The following is a 27047-nucleotide window of genomic DNA, read 5'->3' as shown; positions in this document are numbered from 1 at the left end:
TGACAGTTTTCTTCCTTGGTCTGGCTTGCTGTCTAGCACATGAGAAAAATCACATAGCTACAAGTATGGAAGAACTCTGGAAACCCTGGCATCAGTTACATTGGACTGCTGTAGAACTAGTTTCATATTTCTTCTTTACAAGTGTTTACAACAGTATATATATATATATATTTATTTATTTTTAATGAAAAGCTGTAGATCTTGTCTCTACTATGAAAGTTTGAGAGCATTTGAATGGTGGAAGTTGCTGTGTAGACATAAATACATCTGTGCTAGCACACGGCATAGAAGAAAAGATGTATATTTGACCCCATGTTGCAGACTGTCAGGCCTGTTAAACTTGTGTCGGCTGCTAGTAGGCTTAATTTAATTTTCTAAACGACAATGTGCAAACGAGGAAATATTGGAATACTGGTGGACTTATCTCAACAACTGTCTCATTACCTAATGAACTATCATGTGTTTCATGTGACATTTAGTCATTTTCTAGTAATGACTGTGTAACAGCCTTGTGACAACTTCAGTCATCATGTACAAGGTAAAGTAATATTGCGAAGTAACGTATATTGAACCAGTCTGGACACACTCTTGTTTCTCCTCAGCTATGTATCCTGATACAGAGCTTGACTGTCACTTGAGGAATCCTTATTCTAATCTTGCTGTTGCCAGTGGTTTTCTGGGTGATCCTGGGCAAGGTACTCTGTCTTTCAGTCAATCAGTTTCACAAATTAAAGCACAGAAAAATGGCAACATTTTGTAGATGAAAGCAGTCTATGTGAGCTAGGTATTAATCTTCTGCTTCTTTTTTCATTAGAGTTCTTGTTCGCATTAGACTAGCAGCAGGTAACACAGTGTCTTTGAAGTACGATGTTATTATCTTTTAAAGTGTTGTGTTTTTTTTTTTAATGTCCTTGTATGCCTTAGCCAGTATGTAGAAATTTTACTTCATTGAGTACTTTAGGACTGATGACTGAAGAATTTTTTTGTTTCTTAAATCGTTTTTTTTTTAATATGACACTAAGACATCAAGCATTCTTTAATTTTTCTTTCCTAACCAGTTAATGCATAAGTTACTCAGAAAAAGTTCCCTTAGTTAATTCTCAAAATATTGAGAGCTATATATTCAGTTAATTGCTTCTTTTAGCTCTTCACTTGATTAAGAAAGCATTTGTTAGTGTGAGAGATCCAGTTTTAATGGCATCACTGTCTTTTTGGTTTAACTTAGTATTTCAGTGAAAACAATTCTGTTGAAGTAAATCTTAAGTAAATCTAGGAATTATTAGATAATTTTATCTAAAGATGTTATCAGGCCTAATTCATTTTCAAAAGAGTACTTAACTGTCTCTGAGGCTATACAAGAAATCATTGTTTTAAACCTTTCTAATTTCTCTACCTCATCTCCCTGTGGTCCATGCTCACCAAATTTCTTCAAAATAAATTATCTTTGTACTCAACATTGTGACTTAATTCTTAAATGATAAAGACACCTTTATTGCAGTAGCTGGTAATGTACTGTATATATTACTAGTTGTCCTGCAAAGTCAAAAAAGATAAATGTTGATTTTCAGAGGAAAAAAAGGAAGTTGCAGATAGGAAGTATGATGATGCAATCCATTAATACCCTGATAACTTCCTTCTCTGAGGTAGTTTTCTTCTACATCATAATGACTTTGCAAGAATTTTGCTCAAGTACTGTCACCTTTCTGCAATTAAAATGCTTGTATTTTTACCTGATTAAATTGCATCCTATTGTCAGTAGCTTTACCTGCTCTATGGCACTATACTGTGCCTTTCTGTGTTAGACTTATTTTGGCTTTGATGTTAATTCAGCAGAATTTTATTAGCTTTTTGATAATAGCTGCAATTTAATATTCATTTAAGAAGTAAGAGTAATCATTGTATGAGATTAAAAATAGAAGTCTGAGATTTGTATAAACTTTCTTCCTTCCTCAAAATGATTCAGGCAGGTTCCATTTCTAGACAGACACTGCAAATTGCTTATACATCAAAGTTTTCCCTTTTGCTATGAATAAAAGGTCAGAGTGATATGTAAATCATAGAACCATAGAAGGGCTTGAGTTGGAATGGACCTTAACAGTCACCTGGTTCCGACACCCTGCCATGGGCAGGGATGCTACCCACTAGATCAGGCTGCCCATGGCCTCATCCAACGTGATCTTGGACACCTCCAGGGATGGGGCATCCATAACCTCTCTGGGCTACCAGTTCCAGTGCCTCACCGCCTTCTGAGTAAATCTTAGAGGTCAGACAGAAAAATATACTGTTGGCTGGAGGTTCAAAGGAATTGGTTAATACCCAATTTCCTGTGTCTTCAGGACTACTTCCAAAAGGTGTGTGAGTATGTCATCCTCTTTCTTAGAAAGAGGAGAAGTCCTCTGGACAAGCTGTTTTTATCCCATTCTTTGCATTTTTTTCTAAATTGTGCCTCAGCAACAGGATATTTCTGAGAAGCTTTGCTACCTCTGAAGAAATGCCCAACTCATCTGGTCCCTAGAGGTGTGGGGAAGAGGTGTCTAACAAAATATTTAGGGTTTATGACTTAGTAAGCCAAGTGCTTTATTAAGGTGCTGTAATGTGAAAAGGGAGATGAAAGAAAGGAAGTATTTAAAAACAAACAACTTTTACATTAATCAGCAAATTTATCCTCAAAAATTGGTAACACAGAGAAGGATTAAGCTTAAGTAAGCAAAACCTGTCTTGCTCCTCACCCTCCTTTGGGACTGTCTGTCCTATTTATGTGAATGAAGTGACCAACCTTAGTAACAGGGACATTTTTACCAGCAATCTTCAACTCAAAATATTGTGAACAGATAAGGACTGTGTGGAAAGGAAAAAGCAATTTCACATGAGATTGAACAAAGAGCATTAAAAGGCAAGAGGTAATTGTTCAAAGATAATGTATTATTGCCAAAGACAATGGCAGTAGTCATGATATTAAAGGTACAATGATGAACCAAACAATGAAAATAAAGTAATAATACAGTGTAAGAAATAACCAAATGTATGGAAGAGCTTAAGGGTCTTCAGGTAAGGAGGAAAAAAAGGAAGAGGAAGCACGAAAAACTGAGGGAAAGAGCAAAGGGAAGGAAATGCAGAAAAGATCAGTTAAAAAGTCACAGAATCCCAGACTGGTTGATGTTAGCAGGGACCTCTGAGGATCATCTGGTCTGATCCCCCTGCTCAGGCAGGGCCACCCAGACAGAGCAGGCTGCCCTGGACAAGATGGCTTTTGGTTATTTCCAAGGCCTGGCTGTTCAGCCTGTTTTCAGTCCACCTCACTGTCTGCTTATCCATCCCATACTTAACAGTTTGTCTATGAGGATCTTATGGGAGACAGTGCTCTCCCCTCATCTATCAGGCCAGTCATTTAATCATAAAAGGTTAGGAAACTGGTTGAGCATGACTTTCCCTTGGTGAATCCATGCTGACTGCTCCCTGGTGATTTTCTTGTTCTTCATGTGTCTGGAAAAATTTTCCAAGATTAGCTACTCCAGCCACATTTTTTTTTTATACATGAACTATCAGTTTCATCCTTAGTTTTCTTCCTAAATTTGACACGTGCATTCTCACACAGTTCTTACTGAATTCAATATGATACAAGGTTAGAATTGTCCCTTTTAATATTATGGTACCTCATCTGTAGTACATTCTTTACTTTTTCATAACACTTTTAAAAAAGTCTGTATTATTGTATTTTTCTTATCAGTTTATTAGATTACAGAGAATATTATAAATAATTTTGCTGAGTTTCTGTTCTACCATGGTTATGGTTCTTAACACAGCTTCATGGAGGAACAAAATGATGGCATGTAGAATCATTTTTTCTTTTAAGCTCTTCAGGGCATGGATTCTGCTCGCAAAAATCTATTTTTGCAATCATAGAATGGTTTGGGTTGGAAGGGACCTAAAAGATCATCTAGTTGCAACTCACCTGTCATGGGCAGGGACACTTTCCACTAGACCAGATTGCTCAAAGCCCCATCCAACCTGGCCTTGAACACTTCCAGGGATGGGGCATCCACAGCTTTTCTGGGCAACCTGTCCCAGTGCCTCAGGCACCTCCAGTGTGATCTCTATCAAATGTCGAATACTGCTTTTGAAATGATCTTTTTAGCTATTAAAAATCTTTATTAGTTTTCACATGTTGAAATATGCATAGATATATGAATAACCATCATTTAGTTTATTCTAACTTGTGTTCCCATGAAGGCTTTTCTTGGTTCTAAATCTGTCTTTCTGACTGCATCAGTTGATGCTCAGTGGTGGGTTCTCCAAACTAGTTTTTAGGCCACTGTTTTTCTCCTTGAAGTCTTTTTCCCCAAGATCGGTGACATCATGAACCATTTTTACTCAGTGGACTCTAAAATATGGAACACAACTGTTTAGACCCAGATTAACTTTTGAGTAGAGTTTCACTTATGCTAAGAAAAAAGCTATCATTTATATCAGTAAACTTCAGCCTTCTTTTCTTCGCATTTTCTCCTCTGTAATGCAAATTAAAATTGGAGCAATAAATAAATAATAAATACCTGAATATCTCAAGTAGGCCAGTTTGCCACTATGATGTTCAAAAAAAGGTAGATCAACCAGAAATCTGTAAGTATCTGCTTCTTATCAGTAAAATAGTGACAGGACCACTGTACTGTTGTAGGTAGTTGATAAATTCAGAATCATTTGTCAAGCACTCAAAGAGTCAAATGAAAGTTATAGAAATTTCATATGAAAATTAGAAAGTCGGTGTGGGTTTAAGATATCGTGGTAAATCAGGTTTGAGACTCTGACAAAAGCCCTGAATTTGGAATAACAGATAATTGTATGCTAAAAGGAAAGTGTATACGTAAAATTAAACCCATTCCTAAATGCTTTTCTGAGTTGGGCTATAATTAAAAGGATAGAAGAAATATTTCCTCAGATGGAATATGAATATCATGGTATAACTATTATGAGATGCACTTTCATTTACACAGAGAGGCCTGATCAAGTTTGAGTAGGTAACATTAATTCTAACACTTATTAACCGTTTAGATCTTGTCTTTTAGCATTAACTGTGTATATTTTCAGGGGCTGCTGTAGCCTTTAGCTTACATGGTTTGTGCTATTGATGCATGTCTACCCATGTAATGTATAAATATTAACCAAAAAAAAAGATTATTTTTTTTGTTAGTAGTAATTCTTATTTTATCTGTCACTCCAGATACAACCAGATGGACATATTGGAGTCAGTCATTTCTTAGAACCTGAGGCATCTCACTGAGGCAACAAGTGACAAGTGAAGTGACTATTATTTAACATGTCTTTTACTTTGATAAATGACTGACCTTCTTAAAGGAGAGTTGTGTTTTACAATAAAGTTTCTATCAGGAATGTGCCCAGGGACTTCAGATCTAGACTAGAGATCACTGACATTTTAAGTTCACATACAGGGGATTTGCTAAAGTCTAAGTTTAATACCTGTAAGAAAAAACTAAGCTATATTACAACAAATATACAATCTCAGCATTATTTTATGTGTCTTTATTAGTTGGATGTGAATGAACATAAATGATAGAGAGAAAAAAAAAGAGAAAAAGAAATTAGGTACAAATACAATAGCAATGGATTATAGTTGCCATAGAATATGTTCTATCTTGAGCTACTTTACAATATTACAACAGATTTTTTATTTGTTTCTCTTTATTTGTTGTAGTTCTAACTGAAATAGTGTTCGACTACATGTGGGTTTTGGAAATAGAAATCAAATTCTGGAATATCATAGTCCCAGTGGGAAAAAAAAAAAAAAAAAAGAGAATTTTGGGGAGTATGTATTCATTTTCTTTAAAAACAAGCCAAACCCGTAGAATATATTTTGGGGGCCGTAATTTACCTGGGAACTGGATAGAAGTATGAACTTCTTCCAGTTATCTTCAGAGTTACTTTCCTGATCAAATGGTTCCAGAATCAGGCCCCAGATACTATATGTATATTTCCCTTAACACAATGGCAATGAGAAGTTTGCATCATAATGATTTCTGAAGCAAATCTGTTCAGTGAAACACAAAGGATGTAGGAGTGTGTCTCTGTATTTCTGTCATCATCAGCCTATAAAATTTATCCATTAATCTCCAGACTTGCTTACATGGCTGCCATACATCACCTGAGGTGCTATTATTCATGCTTGCATGCACCTGTTTCCTCATGTCCTGGCACAGCTCTGTGAGGCCTTGCAGTGAAAGTTGAGCCAGCTGCTAACCAAACATGTTTGTTTTGAGGTACTTCTCACTCTGATCAAACCTGGCTGTTACTTCCCATGGACCTGCAAGAACACTACCTTTAGCTCAAGGGAAGAGAGCTGGAGTGGGTGGCTAGGGTGCAAGACCAACCTCTTGAGTCCTGCTTCTTAAGTCAATTATCTCTCAACTTGTTCTTAAGTCAATTATCTCTCAGATCAGAAACTGAGCCTCTCCCAGCAAACATATGTATATGATTGCTGTCTTAACAGAACAGTCCTTTCTGGTGATATAGAAAGGAAGTGTTTTGTCTGCTAGCTAAGTGTAGGTGATGCAAGTGTTACCATGCAATGATACATGGATACATGTCTCCGTGGAGTGTTAAAAGCTTGCATATCAGAATCACAGTGAAGAAAATCTCTCCAATTACATTATTTAATTTTTAATAATTAACAAAAATTACTTAACTATACATATGTGTATGCACACAGACACATGGAAACAAATTAAATAGGTAAAATACAATCATTGTAAAATTGCTAGTAGTAGTTTTTGTTGTTTTTGTTTGTTTTTATTTGCAGATTTGGAATATTTAGTGAGAGCTAAGAATAAATTTTAAATCATGTATTTCACATATATAGTATAGATATAGTAGTATCCTTCTCTTTGATTACCTTTTTTAAAGAGATTAGTGGATAAATAGAATGCTAATGAAAAAAGTTTGCTATAATTACATACTGTGAAATCTTCCCTTCACACACTGACAGTTTAGTGTTGCAATACCTTTTGTTACTCTCAACCAGAGGATTATCAAAATTAATACTACAGTGTGGTGGTCAGCATAGAAGGCAAATTCAGATTGCAGGCTATGAAATTTATGTTGGTGTGCAGTTCCCTCAAGATCTCAAGAGGTTAGGTTCATGTACAAAGCTATTCTGTAAGCTCAATTCTAATTTAAGCATGGTACTTAGAGGCCATGGAAAGAGTGCTAGGACCTGCCCTTTCTGCAAGTAAATATGTCCTCACAGCACTTTGTAAGTGTACCAGTGGGAAAGACAAAGTATAATTCTTCATTGCACCAGTAATAGTTACTGGCCACAGAAGCCTGCCTTACTTCTATAAACTTTAGTGTAGCAAAGCGTGTTAGAAGCATATTCACTGCTGAATATTAGCTGTGTGATGATCTGAACCAGCATTTATATTTGACATACTGACCGGCTTCTGGATCCTTCTCTTCTTAAGATGTTACTAAAGCCCTTGCTACCATTCCTGTAACAGAAACAGACCTTGGGCTGGGTTAGCATTGAGGAACCTTTCTTTTGAACAGCACGTTGTTTAGATGGTACAAAGTATTGTAGAAATGGTACTACATGATTTATCTTGTCTAATCACATTTTCACTAATTCTACATACCTTATGGCTGATCCACATGTAATAAATAATTCTTAATAGTGGGTTTTACTTCTATAATCATTCCAGTCTAGACTGAGCATTCAGGACTGATTTATTTATGCCACTGTGTCCATGAATTTACATTCAGATGTTTTGATTCTAAACTGGTATGCCAATAGTAGCAGAAAACAGAATCATAGAATCATTTAGGCTGGAAAAGACCCATAAAATCATAAAGTCCAGACATCACCTATCATTACCAAATCCGCCACTAAACTCTATCCCTAAGTGCTACATCCACATGTCTTTTAAATACCTCTAGGGATGGCAACTCCACCACTGCCCTGGGCGGCCCATTCCAATGCCCAACCACCCTTTCTGTGAAGAAATTCTTCCTGACATCCAATCTAAACCTCCCCTGGGGCAAGTTGAGGCCATTTTCTCGTGTCCTATCCTTTGTCACCTGAGAAAAGACTCTGACACCCACCTCACTACAACCTCCTTCCAGGTAGTTGTAGACAGCGATGCGGTCCCCCCTCAGCCTCCTTTTCTCAAGACTAAACAACCCTAGTTGCCTCAGCTGATCCTCATATGTCTTGTTTTCTAGTCCATTCATTAGCTTCATTGCACCTAATATACCTAATACCTACATGTACTTAATTGCCTGATTAAATCTGCAAACCAGTTATAATAAATTGAGTTTTGTATATTTTGCTGTTGAAACTGAAGGTGGAATGGGAGCCAGCTCTAGGTGCTTTATAAAGTAACTTGACACCCGCATCTGGAGAGGGAGATTATTTGTAGAAGGACTTCTATCAAAATGCACAGCACTCTGTGTAGAGGGTTGGGGGTACATCTCTGCAGCATGTGATTACAAGTCAGCCTATGTACAGGTTAAAGACTCACCACAAATTGGTACTTCAGTAGACTAGCTAACATGCAGTTTTTCCGACTTTATCCTCTTACATTCAAAATCATTCAAATACTTTTCCGCTCATTGTTCAAATCATAATTATTATTTATTGTAGCACCTAATAATTAGCTGTACGGAGACATTATTTTCTGCATCATTGTAACTATCTCATTAATTGTGTATGTTGGAAATACTGAGAAATTACGTTTAGGAAAGAAAACCTTTAACTAATGTTGTTTTACTTTAATAATTTTTAGTCTTATTACCTAGGAATAGAACCTGGCTCAATGGATGCAGACCAGCTTGGTATAACTCATGCATTTAGGGGTCTACAGGGACAGAAAAATCAGTAGTTACAATTGCTGCCTTTTGTCTAAGAACACATTTGGCTTTGTTTAAACAAAAGCTTTTGATTCGAGGGGAATTTTTATAAAGACAAAATAGAGAAAATAGTGGAAGTCTGTTCTTTATTAATAAGCAGAAAAAACTTGGAACAAAGGGTCACTTCTGACCATTTCTGAGCAACTGCAAGTGATTATTTGCTCAAATAAATTCTTAAATTGAATCTGCATGTGTTATCATTTTGTGAATGCCTTCACTGTTCCAGATACATAGAGCCATTGTTAGCACTGTTAAGACTGCAGAACACATCCTACAGTAAATGGCAGCAGTGTCAGAGATGAAGGCAAAAACAATGAAAATGTGGCTGTCCATTAAAATACTGGATCTAATTAACATAATCTTACAAACTCCACTTGTAACTACATATCTAATGGTTTAAAAACAACTATGGAGAGCTGGTGTTCTGTTCATTATGCCAGACATTGTGCTGTCTGTAGATTATGTTCAGAAAGGCAGACATTCACGATCATCTTATGTACAGTGTTATATAGACAAATTTCAACCTCTATAAAAGCAACAATAGCCACGAGACACCAAATCTCTATTTGAATATTTTTCTTTATATAATTATTTATTATTTTTTTTAGAAAAGAGTACTGCTACAAGTTGTGTATATCTGTATAGAGAACAGCAAGGGAATTAGCACATGTCTAATGATAAGACTTTTTAATCTTATCAGCGAGTCATTCATTTTCTGGACAAATCTATTTTTGCCTAACATGGTAATTGGTCTAAAGCATAACCAGTTATTTTTGTGAACAGGAAATTATAGTCATTATCAAAGGTCGAAATGCACTAAAGTGCTAATTATTAAGTGGATTAGATTTTGTTAGTCCTAAAAGTGTATTGTGGAGGAGTATTACAAGTCTAATCTCCCCTTAGCAATAAATTACAACTTGCTCTAGAGCTGAAGGTTGTTTTGGGGTCCTGGTTGTAATTGTGAACTCACCAGTAACTAAACATGCTCAACAGACACATTCCCGGAGGACTGCTGAAATGAAAGAGCAGTACACATGTTTGTGTAAGGCCAGGAACAGAGGCACAAAGACATAAGGAGCAAGAAAAGGGGAAACAAAAAAAAAAGAGAGGTTAGCTGGCTTGAAAATTGGGACTTCTGAAAACTTTCTTTCAAGACACTTAAAATTTAAAAGGTTAGAACCTTGTCTTACTGCTTTTGTCTTCTGAGAGCTGGATACATAATTATGACTGAAAAATCAAACAGTAGTTACATTTCTGAATTATGGAACAAAATGAGACGAATGATTTTTTTTTTAATGTTGTGTTGGGCATTTTAACAACATTCATGATGTCTAATTTTCACAAAATGTTAGTTCACTGGACAAATACAGCTAGCCAAAAACAGGCAAGTGTTGGCTATTAGTTTATATCACTACTATTAGAAATGGCTGGTTATACAGAGGAGGACAGATCTTCAAAACTATGCATTGCTGTTTAGGCTCTGATTAGTGCAATTTCAAAATGGCTCTTGTGAATTAGACACTGGTTTATTCAGAAGGTTGTAGGTCTGACTGTGCTCTTGCAAATTTAGTGAATGTATTTTATACAAATGAAATAGTGGCAGATAGATGATGTACACAAGGTCCAGAATAATCTAGCTTTTGTTTCCTTCGTCTGACATTTTTCTATCAGAAAAATGTGTATAATTATATTTCCTTTCCCAGTAGAAACAGTACAGTGGTGTAATTATTAATGTAAGATATATAATGTAGATATTAATGTAATGTAATTATTATTAAGTAAAGTCTGTTGTAATATCCTCCTTCTGAGGTAATGAAAGCTATTTTCGTGTAATTAAAGTGTTATTTTAAAGATGAATAGAAAAAGCCTCAGCTGGTATAGCATTTTACATCATAAGGTAAACTAGAAAGGTTTTAATGATATGTAATGGTATAGTGCATTTAGGGCTAGAGAATCAGCTATGAGAAAAAATCAGTCTAGTGTCTGTCCACCCAGATCAAGTGGAATGAAGTAGCCTGGAAGCTGAAACCTCTGGTGTTTTCTGATCCTTCGTAGAAAGCATTTGATTCTTATTGCTAAACATATTTTTTTCCAGTTAAAGCATCATCAAAGGTTTTATGTTTTAGATGCAGTTTTACTAAAGCATGAGAGAGCGTTTCAAGACCAAATACCCTTCCTAGCTTGCTTAATAAATAAACATGTTGGTAAAAGGAGATATTTACCAAAACAGTAACATAAAACATAATGGTATGATACCAGCTTGCATTTTTCTACAGTCAAACCAGTCTTCTGTGCCCAATCTCACTTGGACAAAATGTCTTATAGAGTTGCAGAATAGTTGAGGTTGGAAGGGACCTCTGGAGATTGTCTAGCTCAACTCTGCTGCTTAAAGCAGTGTCAACTTGAACAGGTTACTCAGGGCTGTCCACAGTCAGCTTTTGAGCATCCACAAACTTAACTTCTCTGAGCAACCTGTTCCAGTGTTCAGTCACTGTAACAATAGAAAGGTTTTTCTTATGTATCTTGTGTCTATGTTTGTGTTCATTGTCTCTTGTCCTTTTACTGGAACCACTGAGAAGAGTTTGTTTTCTTTACTCCTTCCCATCAAGCGATAAGATACCCTCTGAGCCTTTCCTTTTCGAGGCTAAACAGTATGAGTTCTCTCAGCCCTTGCAACTGCTCTATCCTGTTTTGTGATGTAGTTAAATTTTGACTTCAGTGAGAACTTTGTTCAAGTACAGATTGTGAAGTTAGGTCTGAGGTGAGCATGGAATGTGCTGAAGTACTCTTCACACACACCTGACTCCATTTTGGGAACATAATGATAGCTGTGTCTTTGCTTTTAAATTCCACGGAACTTGTAGCTGCAATAGTTTCAGGGCAAGAATGAAGAATGGAAGTTAGGAGGCAAAAGAACAAAGTTTCATCTCTACAGAAGAATTTGGGGGAACAGCTAAAAAGCACATTGAAATACAAGTGTTAATTAAGTCCTGGAGGTGATCCAAACTGCCTGCAAACACTTCTTATGTTTAGAGATATATTGTAAACCCCCCACCAGCTATCACTGTTCTCGATGGCTTGGCAGTATTGCAGTTGAGTGATCGATTAAGTTATAGTATATTAAATGCCTAAATTTTCAAGCCTACTTTCTGTGGGTAGTAACATGACAACTGGCACATTTCAAAACCTGCCCAGTATCCCATGGTGTCATTTATATCAGAAGAGTGTGAGATATGGACCTTTGAAATGTGATCACATCAGGATAGTCAAATGGGCAACATGTTAATTGTACAAGTGCTACCTCAGGGAAAATGTTGCCATATTCTTGGATGAACTGATGTGCTAGGTATATGATGTGTTGTCATTCAGTGTTTCTTGTGGCTATGACCTGGAGAACATCATACTTCTTTAGATATTTGACTAATTAGGACAATGCTGTAACATTGTTTGAAGTTTTGGATTTTTAATGCCTAACATATTTCTTGATTTTGTTACTACACTGGAAAAGGTGTCTGCATTCCCCATTGGGCTGTCACTGACCTCAGGAGTCCCAGGTGATTTTGTCCATGATATGTATGCATATAGTGCTTAGGGCCTGGACTGCTTGGGAAGCAAAGGAGACTGTATGATGGGTAAAACTGGCACAGTAGTTTGGCCCTTAAACAATTGTCTTTCATTCCCTCACCTCCCCTCCAACTTCCCTCTTTTCTTCTCTTTTATCATGGCCTTCAGTAGGTGATACTTGTTTTGAGAGCGGTGCTGAATGCCCTCAGCTCCACTGTAGTCAGTGGCAGTCACTTTTGAAACTTAGACTGAATCTGGATGGAGAACTGTGACTTCTGGTGTTTGCATGTGAAGACTTGCATCCTTGCAACTGTATAAAGAAAAGGACACTTAGGTGATGAGGTGGCCTGTTTGTCTCCCCATCTGCCACCTCCTCTTCCCTCTGCACCCCTCAATTTTTCATAAGTCATGAACCAGTATCTGCAAGATCTTACAAAGCAGTACTGGATTCAAGTATCATTTGGCTTTCAACACTGCCTAGTTAATGAATACACCCTGCATGACTCTTGCCTCCCTAAGCAGTCCCTAAAACACTGAGTGGTGGCTGTCCATGGACAAATAGCTGGGGTGTAGTGGTCAGGCAGTGATAAAAACGAAATTCCAAAATTCAAAATTAAAAAAAAAAAAAGAAAAAAAAAAGGATATAGTGGAAAGCTGATGGACAGCTATAGGAGGAAAGGAGCATGGGAATATGGAAATGAAGTGTAAGAACTGTGTGGGAGTGGTTAGAAAATGTAGGAGACAACATTTCAACTAATGTCATTTGTTCTGCTGTTGAACCACAACTTTTTTTTTTTCCTTATGTGTTAATCTTTCTGAAAATTCCAGAGAGGGAATGAATTTATGCTAGTCTAATGCAATAGCAAATATATAGCACAGTGAAGAGTCATTCCCTTGGCTGTACATTAATAAAAATTTGCCTGTTCTGGCTGTTATTGCTCATTTCTGCAGTTCCGATTTTTTAAGTTGAAAAAAAAATGTTAAAAATATTTTGCTTAGAAATCTGGATGGGTTACTGTTGTCCTATGATAGAGGAAATGTTTTTTCATTACTGTTAATGGTTTTCCCCTTACATTATTACTACCAGTGCAAGCCAAGCCACCAGTTAGATCTTTTTGAAGCATTGTATTTTGAGAATTTGTAGTAAGAAGAATGATGAGTACTTTTGGCATCTACCAGAAAAACTTTACTGCTGTGTAATGGCTTAATAAGATTTTTTGTTGTTGTTGCTAAAACATTAAAAGGAAAGGAAAATATTTTTTTCTCTTTGAAAGAGATAACTTACTGTTTTGACTGTGTGTTAGGTATCAGGTATTGGAGTAGGGGAAGGATTCTTGGGTTCTCCTAGCACTGTGAGCTACCTGAATGTATACATAATTGCATTTTCTGACACAGTAACTCTTGCAGCTGTGTAGAGTGCTTTTCCCACTTAAGGGAATGTCTTCCATCCCACTGTTCTGCAGTGTGGGTCTCGAGTTAGAACTCTTGCATTCTGACTGGGAGGAGTGCGTTTGTACAGTAGGAGACAGACACCATCATCTCTTTTGGCATCTGCGTACTTAGGGAAAGAATGCCGTGTTTGTCTATGATAGAAACTCCAGCAAAAGAGTCGCTGTGGATTTTGCTCAGAATTGGGTACCCAATACCTCTATGGAGGATTGAGCTGAAAATGTGCTTATTTATTCAGTGTTTTCTGTTAGCTAGTTAGTCATTGCCTGCTTCAGTATGCTGGATACCGCTGCCTTGTTTTCAGACCTCTGTTTCCCAATTAGATGGCCTAAGTGACACAGAGCTGTGGATTCCACTGCTAAAGCCCAGAGTCCCTTTTTAGCCCTGAATTTAATGACCTAATATTGGCATTTCTTATTATTTTACACCCTCCCCCACCCCCTCAGCTTCTCCTTATACTATTTTGTTCAACCTAAATAAATGTTTCATATGTGAAGGCAATTTTTTTACTTATTTTCAGATTCCTACTACATTAATTTATAATACACAAGCTACTAGCGTTCATATGTATCCGTGGCTATGTGAAGAAACAAGCAAGGGGGTCTCTACTGCTGTTCAGGGTCTCCAACAAACAAGACAGATGCATAATCTACCGTACCATTTAAGATAGGATCAAGACATTAAAACTCTAGTACAATTATTTGATGCAGTGATATTGCTAACTCATTTCATTGTGTGGCATCCTTTCACCAAGACTTTTACGCGATTTTTAATTACTTGAACATATCTATTTACTCCACTAGGGGGAAGCAGCACACACATGTAGAGCCCAACAGCTTTCTAAAAAAATATTCTCTTAAAAAGCCATGCTTATTCTAGCCACATGCACATGTAGTTGTTGACCAACGCCAAGGAAGAAACCCGAAGATACTAATAGTTATTTAAACAGAAGTAGCATTTTATCAGAGTTGAGTAATGTATTACTGGCAAACTGACGTTAGTATTTAGCAGTGTCTGTTGTCTGTTCAGGGCCTTTTGTTACTGTATTATAATGAGATTAACTGAAGTAGCCTTTGACAGAGGTGCAAATGAGTAGGAGAATAGTAGAACCACAGAGCTGTAGTCATTTGCTTTTTTTTGCTTCCCCCCCCCCCATTTTTCTTTCTTTTTTTTTTTTTTTTTTTGGATTTCCCTAACAGCAAAGTAGCAGGAAGTCTAGCCTTGGGAGGTAGTTCAGTGTGAGAATACAATCAATGGTTAATATTTTAGAAAAGATCAATTACATCCTTACCATACTCTATTACTGATACTGGTTATGCTACATATCTCATTCAGTAAACATTAGAACATTGCTGTGATGTTTTATAATAGCAAAATTGGCTGTCTGCATATCACATGCATAATTTGTGAACTATAATGTAAGATCATTACATTTTGTCACTGTGTAGTATATGGTTGACTGAAAAACTTTGTTTGCTATTTCAGCATGTAGTCCATTCCTGATTTGTAAAATTAATATAGGAATGAGTATATAAGAGTACACATTTCACTTTATAGAATTTACAATTGGTGTTTTAATCATATTCCACAGAAAGTGGAAATTTCACACTGGTCAGGATCACCACATAGGGATTCTGCTTGCTTGTAGCTAAAAGAAGAGGTGGCTAGCTCATTAAGAAAAAATGTTTTGGTTTTACATAGTGAATACAATGCCTTGTATTTCATTTTAGTACATAGGCATTACAGTATCTAAAACAACAATGCTAAGACTTTCTAGCTCTAACTCATCTGTTCTACACTCCTGTGCTATGCAGAAATATGAAATGTATATTCCATTAAGAAAATAATTCAGTGAATGATGACACCTTCTACAGATATGGTTGACAAGAATGAATATGCAACAAACAGTTTATATTTTAGGCTAAGATGTGGCAGAGTAAATATTTTTTTTTTAATTTTTTTTTTTTAACTTGTACTTTGGGGGAGCTAGTCACATGTATAGAGGAGGAAAGATTGGGTCAGCTGTGAAATGTAAAGACTGTTTTCTGTTACAACAGCACAGGCTACAAGAGCACAATAATTGATGACAGTGTGATACCTTATCCTCAGTTAGCAAATCATCAGCATATTGCACAGAAAGCTGAATATGGTGCTTGCAAAAGTAACATTCAGACATTTTATTCCATGCCAAGTTTCAATTCTCTCTGAGATCTACCAATGTAACAGTTTGAAAACACTGAATTAAAACATGCAGTGTAATTATAGCTGTGTAGCCAAAAGTTAAAGTGTACTGTTAAGAGCATTATCCAAATGCCTCTTGAACACTGATAGGCATGGAATATCAACCACATCTCTAGGAAGCCTGTTCCGGTGTCTGACCACCCTCACAGTAAAGAAATTTTCCTAATGCCCAGTCTGAACCTCCCCGTTGCAGTTTGTGCTGTTCCTATGCATCCTGCCATCAGTTTCCAGGGAGCAGAGTTCAGCACCTTCCTCTCCACTCCCCTCCTCAGGGAGTTGCAGAGAGCAATGAGGCCGCCTCTTGGCCTTCTTTTCTCCAGACTAGACAAGGCAAGTGTCCTCAAGGCAAGTCTGTCATCATAGGACATGCTTTTCTGCCCTGTGACCAGCTCTGTTGCCCTCCACTGGATGCTTTCAAGGACCTCGGCATCCTTTTTATGGTGCTGAGCCCAGAACTGCACGCAGTATTCAAGGTGAGGCCACACCAATGCTAAATGTAGCAGGAGAATCACTTCTTGACCATCTGGCAATGCTGTGTTTAATGCACCACAAAATGCAGTTTGCACTCCTGGCTGCCAGTGCACACTGCTGGCTCATGTTGTTGAGCCAGTATTGGTTCACAACCAAAATGTTGGTAGAAGAGGTAGCTGCAAAATGCCCTAATGCTAATAGATGTAGACTAAGGTAGAATTAGTTTCTGTGAACTTTCTGAATTTTCATAGTGAAAAAGAAATGTATTAATATGAATTATCTTTGTTATGAGATGCATAGGGCTGCAATCTATACACAAATGCCTAATGTCTACCCACAAAGGCAAAAATACAGCAGAGACACCTAATCACTCTCTCTGTTTCTCATTTGCACTTGCTGTGGTATTAATTACCATAGCTAGTATACTTCTCAAACTGATAGAAATAGAAACCTTGTGCATTGACAGCTGAAATTGGCATTCACTCTAGAAATGCGTGCAGTCAAATAACGGGCTATGATTATCTGACAGACAAAAAATGTTCTAGCAGCAAAAAAAAAATGAAATAAATCATGAGATTTTAGCTGTTACAAAAAGTCAAAATCTGAAAATTTATTTATGTGACATTTTATAAATGGTGTTCAAGTGCAGACACTTCCCTTTCTATGTACGTAGTGTAGGTTAATAAAAGCTGGTAAGAGTCATTCCTCTTTAATCACACTATCAGACTGGCTTAAAGTAGGTGGGCAAGGCACTGAGTCATATCTTTCTACTAAAGGAAAGGCCTGCCTCCTTTGTGAATTTCCATTGTGATCAGAGAACTCTGTGACGCTCAGCTTTACTTTAAATTGTATTTAAATAGTATTTTTGTGTATTTGTGCTTGCTGGGGAGAACGTGCCACCAACACAGGAGAACACAGTTAATATCTCACGCAGACAACCTGCTGAAGTGATCATGAATGGGGATGAAGAAAACTACTATGGAAAACATGGTAATTTACCTGCTTTCTTAAAAAACAGTTCATAAGGGCCTGATCTAAATCTCATTTAATTCAACTGGGTTATTTCTATAAACTTTAATAGACTGCGATACAGCCCCAAATGTTTGTTTTTATAACTTCCTCAATTATTAGCAATATCCTTATTTTTTCCAGCATAACATTTGAAAGTTTATTTAAATTGCAGATCAAAGGTAGACAGAATGTATTTGCCAATTTTTATTTTAGACAGGTAATTATTATTTTTTTTAATTATTAAATTAATGCAGTGATAAAGTGCAATGTTTAATTTGCTGTTTGGAGTCAGAATTGGTAGATCAAATATCCTGTGAAATATTTATTTTAATGGCATTATAATTCAAAATACAAAAGTATCCTATTAAACAGCCTGTGAAATAGATCTGCCTCGTCTGCAAAGACTATCATCTCAGTCTTTAATACTAGCAAAAAAATTACAGTAGCTATGCCACATCACTGCTTTCTTTCCTTTCACCTTCCAAACTCCTGAAGCTTGGAATTTGCTTTCTAGATGTGATCTTTGGGCTTTTATAGTTAAGGAAGTGATTTACTTTTACCAGGAGATACCTAACTATTAATAACATAAAATAATTTATCCCACCCCCTGAAGAATCTTCTCCATTTTTAAAAGAACAATAGTAATTTAAAAAAAGTAAGGGATTTGATACCTAATTTGGAAAAAATGAGAATGAAGCAAACAGCATATTTATTTATTTATTATTATTATTTTGCATGAAAGTGTATTCCCAGTTTCTGCATTTAAATCCCAGATTTAAAGTTTCTGCGTTTAAATCCCAGTTGCTGCACCTGGGGCACAACAACCCCAAGCAGTGCTACAGGATGGGAGATGAGTGGTTAGAAAGCTGCCTGGCAGAGAAGGACCTGGGAGTATTGGTTGATAGTCGGCTGAGTATGAGCCAGCAATGTGCTCAGGTGGCCAAGAAGGCCAACAGCATCCTGGCTTGTATAAGAAACAGTGTGGCCAGCAGGTCGAGGGAAGTGGTTGTCCCCCTTTACTCGGCTCTGGTGAGGCCGCACCTCGAGTACTGTGTTCAGTTTTGGGCCCCTCGCTACAAGAAGGACATGGAGGTGCTCGAGCGAGTCCAGAGAAGGGCAACGAAGCTGGTGAGGGGTCTGGAGAACAAGTCTTACGAGGAGTGGCTGAGGGAGCTGGGGTTGTTCAGCCTGGAGAAGAGGAGGCTCAGGGGCAACCTTATTGCACTCTACAGGTACCTTAAAGGAGGCTGTAGTGAGGTGGGGTTGGTCTATTCTCCCACGTGCCTGGTGACAGGACAAGGGGGAATGGGCTAAAGTTGTGCCAGGGGAGGTTTAGGTTGGATATTAGGAAGAACTTCTTTACTGAAAGGGTTGTTAGGCATTGGAATGGGCTGCCCAGGGAAGTGATTGAGCCACCATCCCTGGAGGTCTTTAAAAGATGTTTAGATGTAGAGCTTAGTAGTATGGTTTAGTGGAGGACTTGTTAGTGTTAGGTCAGAGGTTGGACTAGGTGATCTTGGAGGTCTCTTCCAACCTAGATGATTCTGTGATTCTGTGGTTCTGCGATTCTGCTTATGTTTTGGTAAGGAATATTCCAGTGATGTTACAGACTATTTTTGTCAGTGAATTTTAGTGTACTTTAGAATTTGCGTATAGTTACTCTTTCCTGTGTAAACTGCCACATTCTGTAATGGATTTATATCAAGAGTTGTGTTACAGAGGGGCACAGTTTAAGTATCATTGCACGGCAATGTGCCATGATAAACATACTGACTTCTGACAATGAGGAACAGTTCTTGGAAGAAGTTTGCCATGCTGCAATAATTATACTGCTGTTAGTGAATAATACTATGTTACAGCATCCCTCTGCTTTCTTGATGGACAAGAAAGTTTCCATTTGAATCACAGCTCGTTATCAGGAATGCTTTGTCTGTTTTTATTTTCTTGCCTATGAATTAGAGATACTAGTTTTTATTGTAGCAGTATTATGAAGTTCACCTACACTTGAATATGTTCCACAAACATATACATCTTTTGACACGGATTTTCTTGTTTCCATTTCAGAATCAGGTATGATATAAATAACAAAGCTTGAACTAGTTACAATGTTAGACACTCTGTTAGTAATGATTTTATTACAGTGAGAAGGACACTGCAATGAACATGTATCTTGCCCAACTTGTTATGTTATAAAACCATTCTGTTTAATGGAGACATTCTGGAAGCTCAGGAGATTGATTTGTCGACAGGCTTTCAACAACACCAACTGACTGGAGAAACACCTATAAGCAAAATAAAAGTATGGGTTTCCCTGCTGAAAGCCTATCATATTTTTAAAAATCTAGCTTGTTCCAATGCCAAGAGGATCAGGTATCTATCTGAAAGGTAAATAATATGTAACACGTGAGAAAAGATAAAGATGAAAAAGTACGTTAAAATAGATTTGGGATGTGCTAGGTCTTGGCTGGCTGTAATCATAATTACAGCAATGTGGGGCTGGATGGATCTCAAGAGATCCATTTGGCCATCTCCGTGCTGACACATGGTACATTTTCCTATTCTGTTCCCAATGGGTGTTTGTCTAATCTATTCTTAAAGCTTATGGTGAGGAAAAATCAGAAGTATGCTTGAAAACCTATTCCAGTGTTTAACTGCCTGTGTGCTCTGAAAGGTTTCTTAATGCCTAATCTAAACCATCTTTGCTATAAATGAAGTTGTTGACTCCTCTCTCTCTGACAGAGGAAGCTGAAAACAATTGATCACTGTAATTTTTATACAGTATTTGAGGACTGTTGTTTTGTCCTCCCTCCCTTAATCACAGTCATTGAAGTTTACATTCATTTACTTCTTTTTGTAAACTTCTTAGTATCTTGCTTTTCAATCAGTCCTTCTACTCTCTCCAGTTTGTCCGTATCTTCTGAAATTCTAGTGCTGTGTTCTAGAAACAGGTTTTCAGCTGAGGTCTTATATGTCCCAAGCAGAAGGAACAATGACTTCACCAGTCATGCTCACCCTTCTTGAATCAGTTGTGCGTTTTTTTTACAAAGGCATTGCTTTACTGACTCATTCTCTCCTTGTAGTCTGCCATAATTGTTTAGGGTTGTTCTTATTGGTGTTGTTAAAGGCAATTATTCTATATGGATTTGTAACATGAGTTTGTCTTTATAACTTCCTTCAGTTTATGAAAATCACACTGAATTGTTAAAATGTTTATCAAAATAATTTTGATTCTGTCTCCAGAAGCATTTTAACACTTGTCATCTGCACGATTTCTAAGTGTTCATTCTTTTTTGTTGTTGTTGTTGTTCAAATTGTTAAGGAAAATATAATAGCCCTGGAAAACAGGTTGCTCCAGTAGTGAGATTGTGCTAGCTACTGACACTCAAGAGTGAGATTTTGGGGTCTTAATGGATGGTTTGGTAAGTGTTTGCCCTCAAAAGCAAACAGATTGTAAGAAAGAATTATTGGGAATGAACTGAGATCAAATGGGAAAAGTAATTATATATTTTATAAATAACAGCCAATATGTACTGTGAATATCCTGTGCAGTTCTGGTCCTTCCTTTTCCAGGGATATATAGTAGCACTGAAAAAGGTCCAGAAAAGGAATATCAGCATAACCAAAGGTGTGGAACAACTTATGTATGAGAAACAACTAAACAGACTAGGACTCTTGACTCTGGAGGACTGATTAATAAAGTGGAATATAGTAAGAACCTGTAAAATTATCAGTAGCATACTATGCTACAGGTATGAGCTGACTGATGGCAAGCTTGAAACAAACAAAAGGAGATAGTACTTCAATGTTTCATTAATCTGTAGTAGGGCATTGCAGATTCTGAAAGTGTGTGTGAGTTAAACAGATTTCTGAGATAAATTAGAAAGAAATTCACCAACAACTACTAAATACAAAGTCTATTCTGAGTCTTTGGTTCAGAAAAGTGCTGAGTTGCAAATCTCTATAATCTTAGAGAGAATTTTAGGGAAATACCATTGTTTGTATTGGTTTTGCATTTCTCCTCAGGTGTGCACTACGGACCCTTGTTAGATACAGGGCATAGGTTCAATGGATCTTGTGATCTGGTGTTGGTGTTCTTACATGTTAAACTTGGGTCCTATATGAGCTATGAACAAAGGCTCACTTCAATATGCCCTGTGGCTAGAATTTGTCAGTAGGAGGTATTATAACAGATTCTGAATTGTTCTGTAGAGAAGTTATTTTTTACATGCTTAATTTGTAGAAATTGGTCTATGAATAGATTCTTGAAAATACAGGCTTTGGCCCAGCATAAGCTATTGTGTGGAACATTTGCTTTCTGGATCGTGGTGGATTTCCATTGTCCCTGAGTAACAGAATAACTTAAATCATCCACTCTCCAGCATTTCTGTCATACTTGGCTCCTCCAAAGTTTTAGCTTTCCCAATCTCTTTGTTAAAATGTATTTGTTTTAGAAGCTTAGTAAGGTGGAGCTGAACAGCTCAGATAAAGAGCAAATAGAATTGAAGGATCTGCTGTGTTTATTGTGCTGGTCTGCCAGTATTTTGATAAGGTTTTCTGATATAAACCAAGAACAAAGTCTAGAGTTAGTAAGTAAATTTTGCTTTTAAGAAGTTTCTGAATTCTTCTCTAATTGAATAAAACCAGGTGTTTTGTTGGTGGACTAAGAAAAGCTTAGGCTGGTAACAACACCCTTTAACACTAATTGTATTCTGAAGAAGAGATCCTTAAGTAGGCAGCGAGACAGGACTCAGCCATCTGTATTGTAGCAATGACATTCTAATGAAGAAGTAATTTTTCACTGCACAGAATTTGGTTTGGTAAATCCCTATAATTATTAAACTTCAAAATACCCTGAAAGTCTGAATAGCTTTGAAATCATGGTCTGTTAAATGAAGTAGAATCATAGAATCATTAAGGTTGGAAAAGACGTCAAAGGTTATCTAGTCCAGCTGTCCCCCTACCACCAATATTACTCACTAAACCATGTCCCTAAGCACCACATCCAACCTTTCCTTGAACACCCCCAGGGACGGCAACTCCACCACCTCCCTGGGCAACCTGTTCCAATGCCTAACTACTCTTTCTGAGAAGAAATTTCTCTTAATTTCCAACCTGAACCTCCCCTGGAGTAACTTGAGGCCATTCCCTCTTATCTTATCGCTAGTTATCTGCGAGAAGAGGCCGACCCCCAGGTCCCCACAACTTCCTTTCAGTAGCCAATGTACAGCAAATATTTTTGAAACTAGAACTTTGCTAGTAATTAAAAACTAAAACAGCAGATGGTGTTACTCCATGCAGGGCAATTTTTTCATCTCTCAGGGTCTGTGAGTAAAGGCAACCAAGTAATCTGCTTAAACTCCAACCCACAACAAAAGAAGGAACTTGAAAAGGAAAACTTAAACTCTGCCATAAATTTTTGTTACTATTTCCAAAGTGAAATCACACTGTAAGCCTTTGTATTCAAGTCCGCATTTGAAACACAGATTGGAGTTAGTATTTGGTAGTTTCTTAGTATAGTTTGCTTATTTGTAGAGAAGATCAATTGGAACTATGCTAACCGGGATAGCCATCCATACAAATTTATCACAGTTGATTCCTTTTGTCTGTAAACTCAGGCTAGATGTTACCACCTGTTTCTAGGAAGGTCCTGACTTGACCTTCTTGTCAAATATGACCTTCTGAGATTCATACAAAGCAACAACCATATTCAGGAATGTATGCATTTCTTCCCCACGATGTTCAAAACCAAGAGCTTGTAGCAAACAAATTTTATTTGTTGAAGCTACTGAATGTAATGTTTCATGATCAAAATAGCAGTAGAGAATACAATACGTTATAGTAATGTTGGCAAGTGTCCTGGTTTCAGCTAGGATAGAGCTAATTTTCCTCCTAGTAGCTGGTAGGGTGCTATGTTTTGGATTAGGATGAGAAGAGTGTTGATAACACGCTGATGTTTTAATTGTTGCAGAGCAGTGCTTACACTAAGCCAAGGACTTTTCAGCTTCTCACTCTGTCCTGCCAGCGGGCAGCCTAGGGGTGCAGCAGGAGCTGGGAGGGGACAGACCCAGGACAGCTGACCCAAACTGGCCAAAGGGGTATTCCATACCATCTGACATCATGCTAAACAATATATAGGGGTGGCTAGCCAGGGTGGGGGGGCTGGCTGCTCGGGAATAGGCTGGGCATCGGTCAGGGGGTGGTGAGCAATTACATTGTGCATCACTTGTTTCGTACACATTATTAGTAGTAGCACTATTATCATCATTATTATTATTTTTATTATTTTTCTGTCTTAATAAACTGTCCCTATCTCAACCCACAGGCTTCATTTTCCTGTTTCTCTCCCCTGTCCCAGAGAGGGAGGAGGGAGGGTGAGCAAACGGCTGTGTAGTGCTTAGTTGCCGGCCGGGTTAAACCACAACAGCAAGATGCTGGACAACAAAAAATCTGATTCATCTTCCTGTATTACTTATAACCACAGAATCATTGAGGTGATTGGGAGGTCCCTAGTCTGACATCCTGCTCGGAGCAGAGTCAGCACTGAATTTCTGCAATCTCCAGCCTGATTCTTGTCATCTGGTAAGCCCAATGCAACAAGGGCAAACCTGCGATGCTGGTGTCTAAAATAAGGTCCTGTAACCAAAGAAGTAGGAAGTAAGAATAACTCTGCAAAAGTGGAAATATAACGCAGAATCATAGAAGGGACATTTAAGATCATCTAGTTCTTAAATACAGAAGTGACTCCAGACTGTCATTAGATTTTTAGAGAAAAATCAGAAGGGCTTAGCCTGCAGCTCCAGAGAGGTAGATTCACTTACGTGCTGCCAAACACACTTTGTGTGCAGCTGTGAGATACAACTGTTGTCTCTCAAATATCAGCAACTTTATATTGTGAACTCTATGCATAGGTGTAGTGATAGGATGTACATTGAAAATAATTTATCATATGGTAAATGAGAGGCCCTCAATTTTTTTATGCTAGAAGAAAATAAGCTTTGATCTTGTCTACCAAAATTAGGTAATTGTACTGGTGAATTACTGATAATGCTGACATGAAATTATTTTAACAGAATTGAGTAAATAGGAATATATAGAAGATGTTCTTCAAAGACTGCTATTAACACCCCACTCTATGTAAGTTTTATTTTTAATAAGGACATGCTTTTGTGTTGTTTTATTTTAAATGCAGGTGAACCAAGGAAATTTGACCCAAAGTTCAGAGGACCTATTCATAACAGGTAAATATCTGAAGTCATTCTTTTTTCATTCAGTTGGGTTTGCGGTGAACAAAGAGTAAACATTTAATTGACAAAACTTGTGAATTTGATTCTGCAGTTCTTTTTAATCCAGAAGACTATCCTTACCATGCTTAAGGAATATTATGTGTGTGCTTTAGTTCTTTCAACCTAAATGCCAATTCTGTATGCTTTGTTTTGTCTAGTACCTGCTGTCTTAATTTGAGCTGATGTAAGCAGAACTGTTAGTTATCAAATACTACTAAGCCTGCAGGAACTGGTTGCACGAGCTGTATCTGTGCAGTTTGCAGTGTTGTTATATTCTGCGGTCCGTTGGCTGGATAATTCAGTCTGTCTTGTTTCCATATAGTATGAGACTGGAACCCAGACATACTCTATTCTTCAGTTTGCAGATGGTTTTCCTGCACAGAGGGATGAAACTCTGTGATCATATGCCAGGACAGCTTAACATATTTTTACTGTTATTGTATCCTGATCTAGTGAAAGGTGTCCCTGCCAATGTTGCAGGGGTTGGAACTAGATGATTTTTAGAGGTCCCAAACCATTCAACGTTTCTCTATAGCATGATACAGCTAGTAAAAATTATTTTTACTTTTTTTTTCTTGCTATTATGAATGTGCAGTTGCCGTGACATTTTCTGCAATTTCAGAGAATATATATGTGCTATTCTAATTTCACTTTCTACCATTCCAAAGCAGCTTTTTAAAAACAAAACCACATAAAACCATCCCATAACTAATATGCCACATATGTTCAGTGCCTTTCATAATTCCCTGGTGAGATGATATTACTGGAAACAATACAAAATAGGTCAGTTCCCTATACAGTGAGGGTATGACCTCATTGTACAGTAGACCATAAGGCAGTGATTCCTAAATTGGTACATACTGAGCTTACTTTGCAATGAGGTGCATCTGGGTTTAGATTCAACATATTGTTTTTTTCAAGACACCCAGATGACTTGCCTGACTGTGTAGGGTCATCAGTGCAAAACTGTGCAGTAGACATGTAGCATTGTAGACATACCCTTAAAGTAGTTTGTCTTTTTAAGACAATGAATGTGTTTTTTTAAAATATTTTTTTCCAGTTACTGAGATGAAGTGATTAACAAATGACAATCTTTTGAGCAAATAAGGATTAGCTAATTCCTGTGAACAAATGCCTTCTCAGAATATATTTGTAAGAGTTCAGCAGGAGGAAAGTGGGATTTTGCCCTGAATTTGCTCCTGACTTTGGGACTTCCCACTTTTCTGTAGGAGGAGAGAAACTAATGTCATTTAACCCTGGCAGGCAGACAAACACCACACTCACTCACACACCTGCTCACTCACTCCTCCAGTGGAATGGGGGAGAGCAGTGGAAAGGTATGAGTGCAAGAACTCATAGTTTGAGATAAAGACAGTTTACTAAGTAATGCAAAAGCAGTGCACACAAGCAAAGCAAAACAAGGAATTCAATCACTACTTCTCATCAGCAGACAAGTGTTCAGCCAGTTCCAGGAAAGCAGGGCTCATCGTCTGTAGCGGTTTCTTGGAAAGACAAATGCCACCACTATGAACGTCCCCTCCTTCTCTTTCTTCCCCCCCCAGCTTCTATTGCTGAGCACAACGTCATATAGTATGGGATATCCCTCTGGTCACTTGGGATTGCCAATCACAGAATCATAGAATCATTAAGGTTGGAAAAGACCTTCAAGATCATCTGGTTCAACCATGACCTTACTACCAATGTCACCCACTAAACCATGTCCCAAAGCGCCATGTCCAACCTTTCCTTGAACACCTCCAGGGATCGTTATGCCACCACTTCCCTGGGCAACCCGTTCCAATGCCTGACTACTCTTTCTGAGAAGAAATGTCTCCTATTTTCTAACCTAAACCTTCCCTGGCACAACTTGAGGCCATTCCTTCTAGTCTTATCACGAGTTACTTGTGAGAAGAGGCTGACCCCCATATGGAGATGTATTCCTTCCTCACACCAGATCTATGATCAGTTTAACTGAAATCATATGAGACAGAAAAGATTTGTGAAAGCAACAGCTGGCACCACAAAAATATCTAGCACAACGTGTTTGAAGTCTAACCTGTCTTTAATTCCTCAAAGGCAGAAATTTACTCCAAACCAACTTGCCCTGCCCCCAGA

General features: G+C 37.6%; 1 protein-coding gene across 1 annotated transcript in view; it reads left to right on the top strand.

Annotated features, from left to right (window-relative positions):
- SLC44A5 (solute carrier family 44 member 5) overlaps positions 1 to 27047 on the top strand; it is an 88424-nt gene that overhangs the window by 14977 nt on the left and 46400 nt on the right. Inside the window, exon 2 of the mRNA XM_040565638.1 lies at positions 24839 to 24887. Coding sequence (XP_040421572.1) covers positions 24839 to 24887 — 49 coding nt within the window. The remainder of the gene's footprint in view (positions 1 to 24838; positions 24888 to 27047) is intronic.

The sequence above is a fragment of the Cygnus olor genome, chromosome 8 (assembly GCF_009769625.2).
Source record: "Cygnus olor isolate bCygOlo1 chromosome 8, bCygOlo1.pri.v2, whole genome shotgun sequence".
Classification (NCBI taxonomy): domain Eukaryota; kingdom Metazoa; phylum Chordata; class Aves; order Anseriformes; family Anatidae; genus Cygnus; species Cygnus olor.
This window is presented reverse-complemented; position numbering and strand designations above follow the sequence as displayed.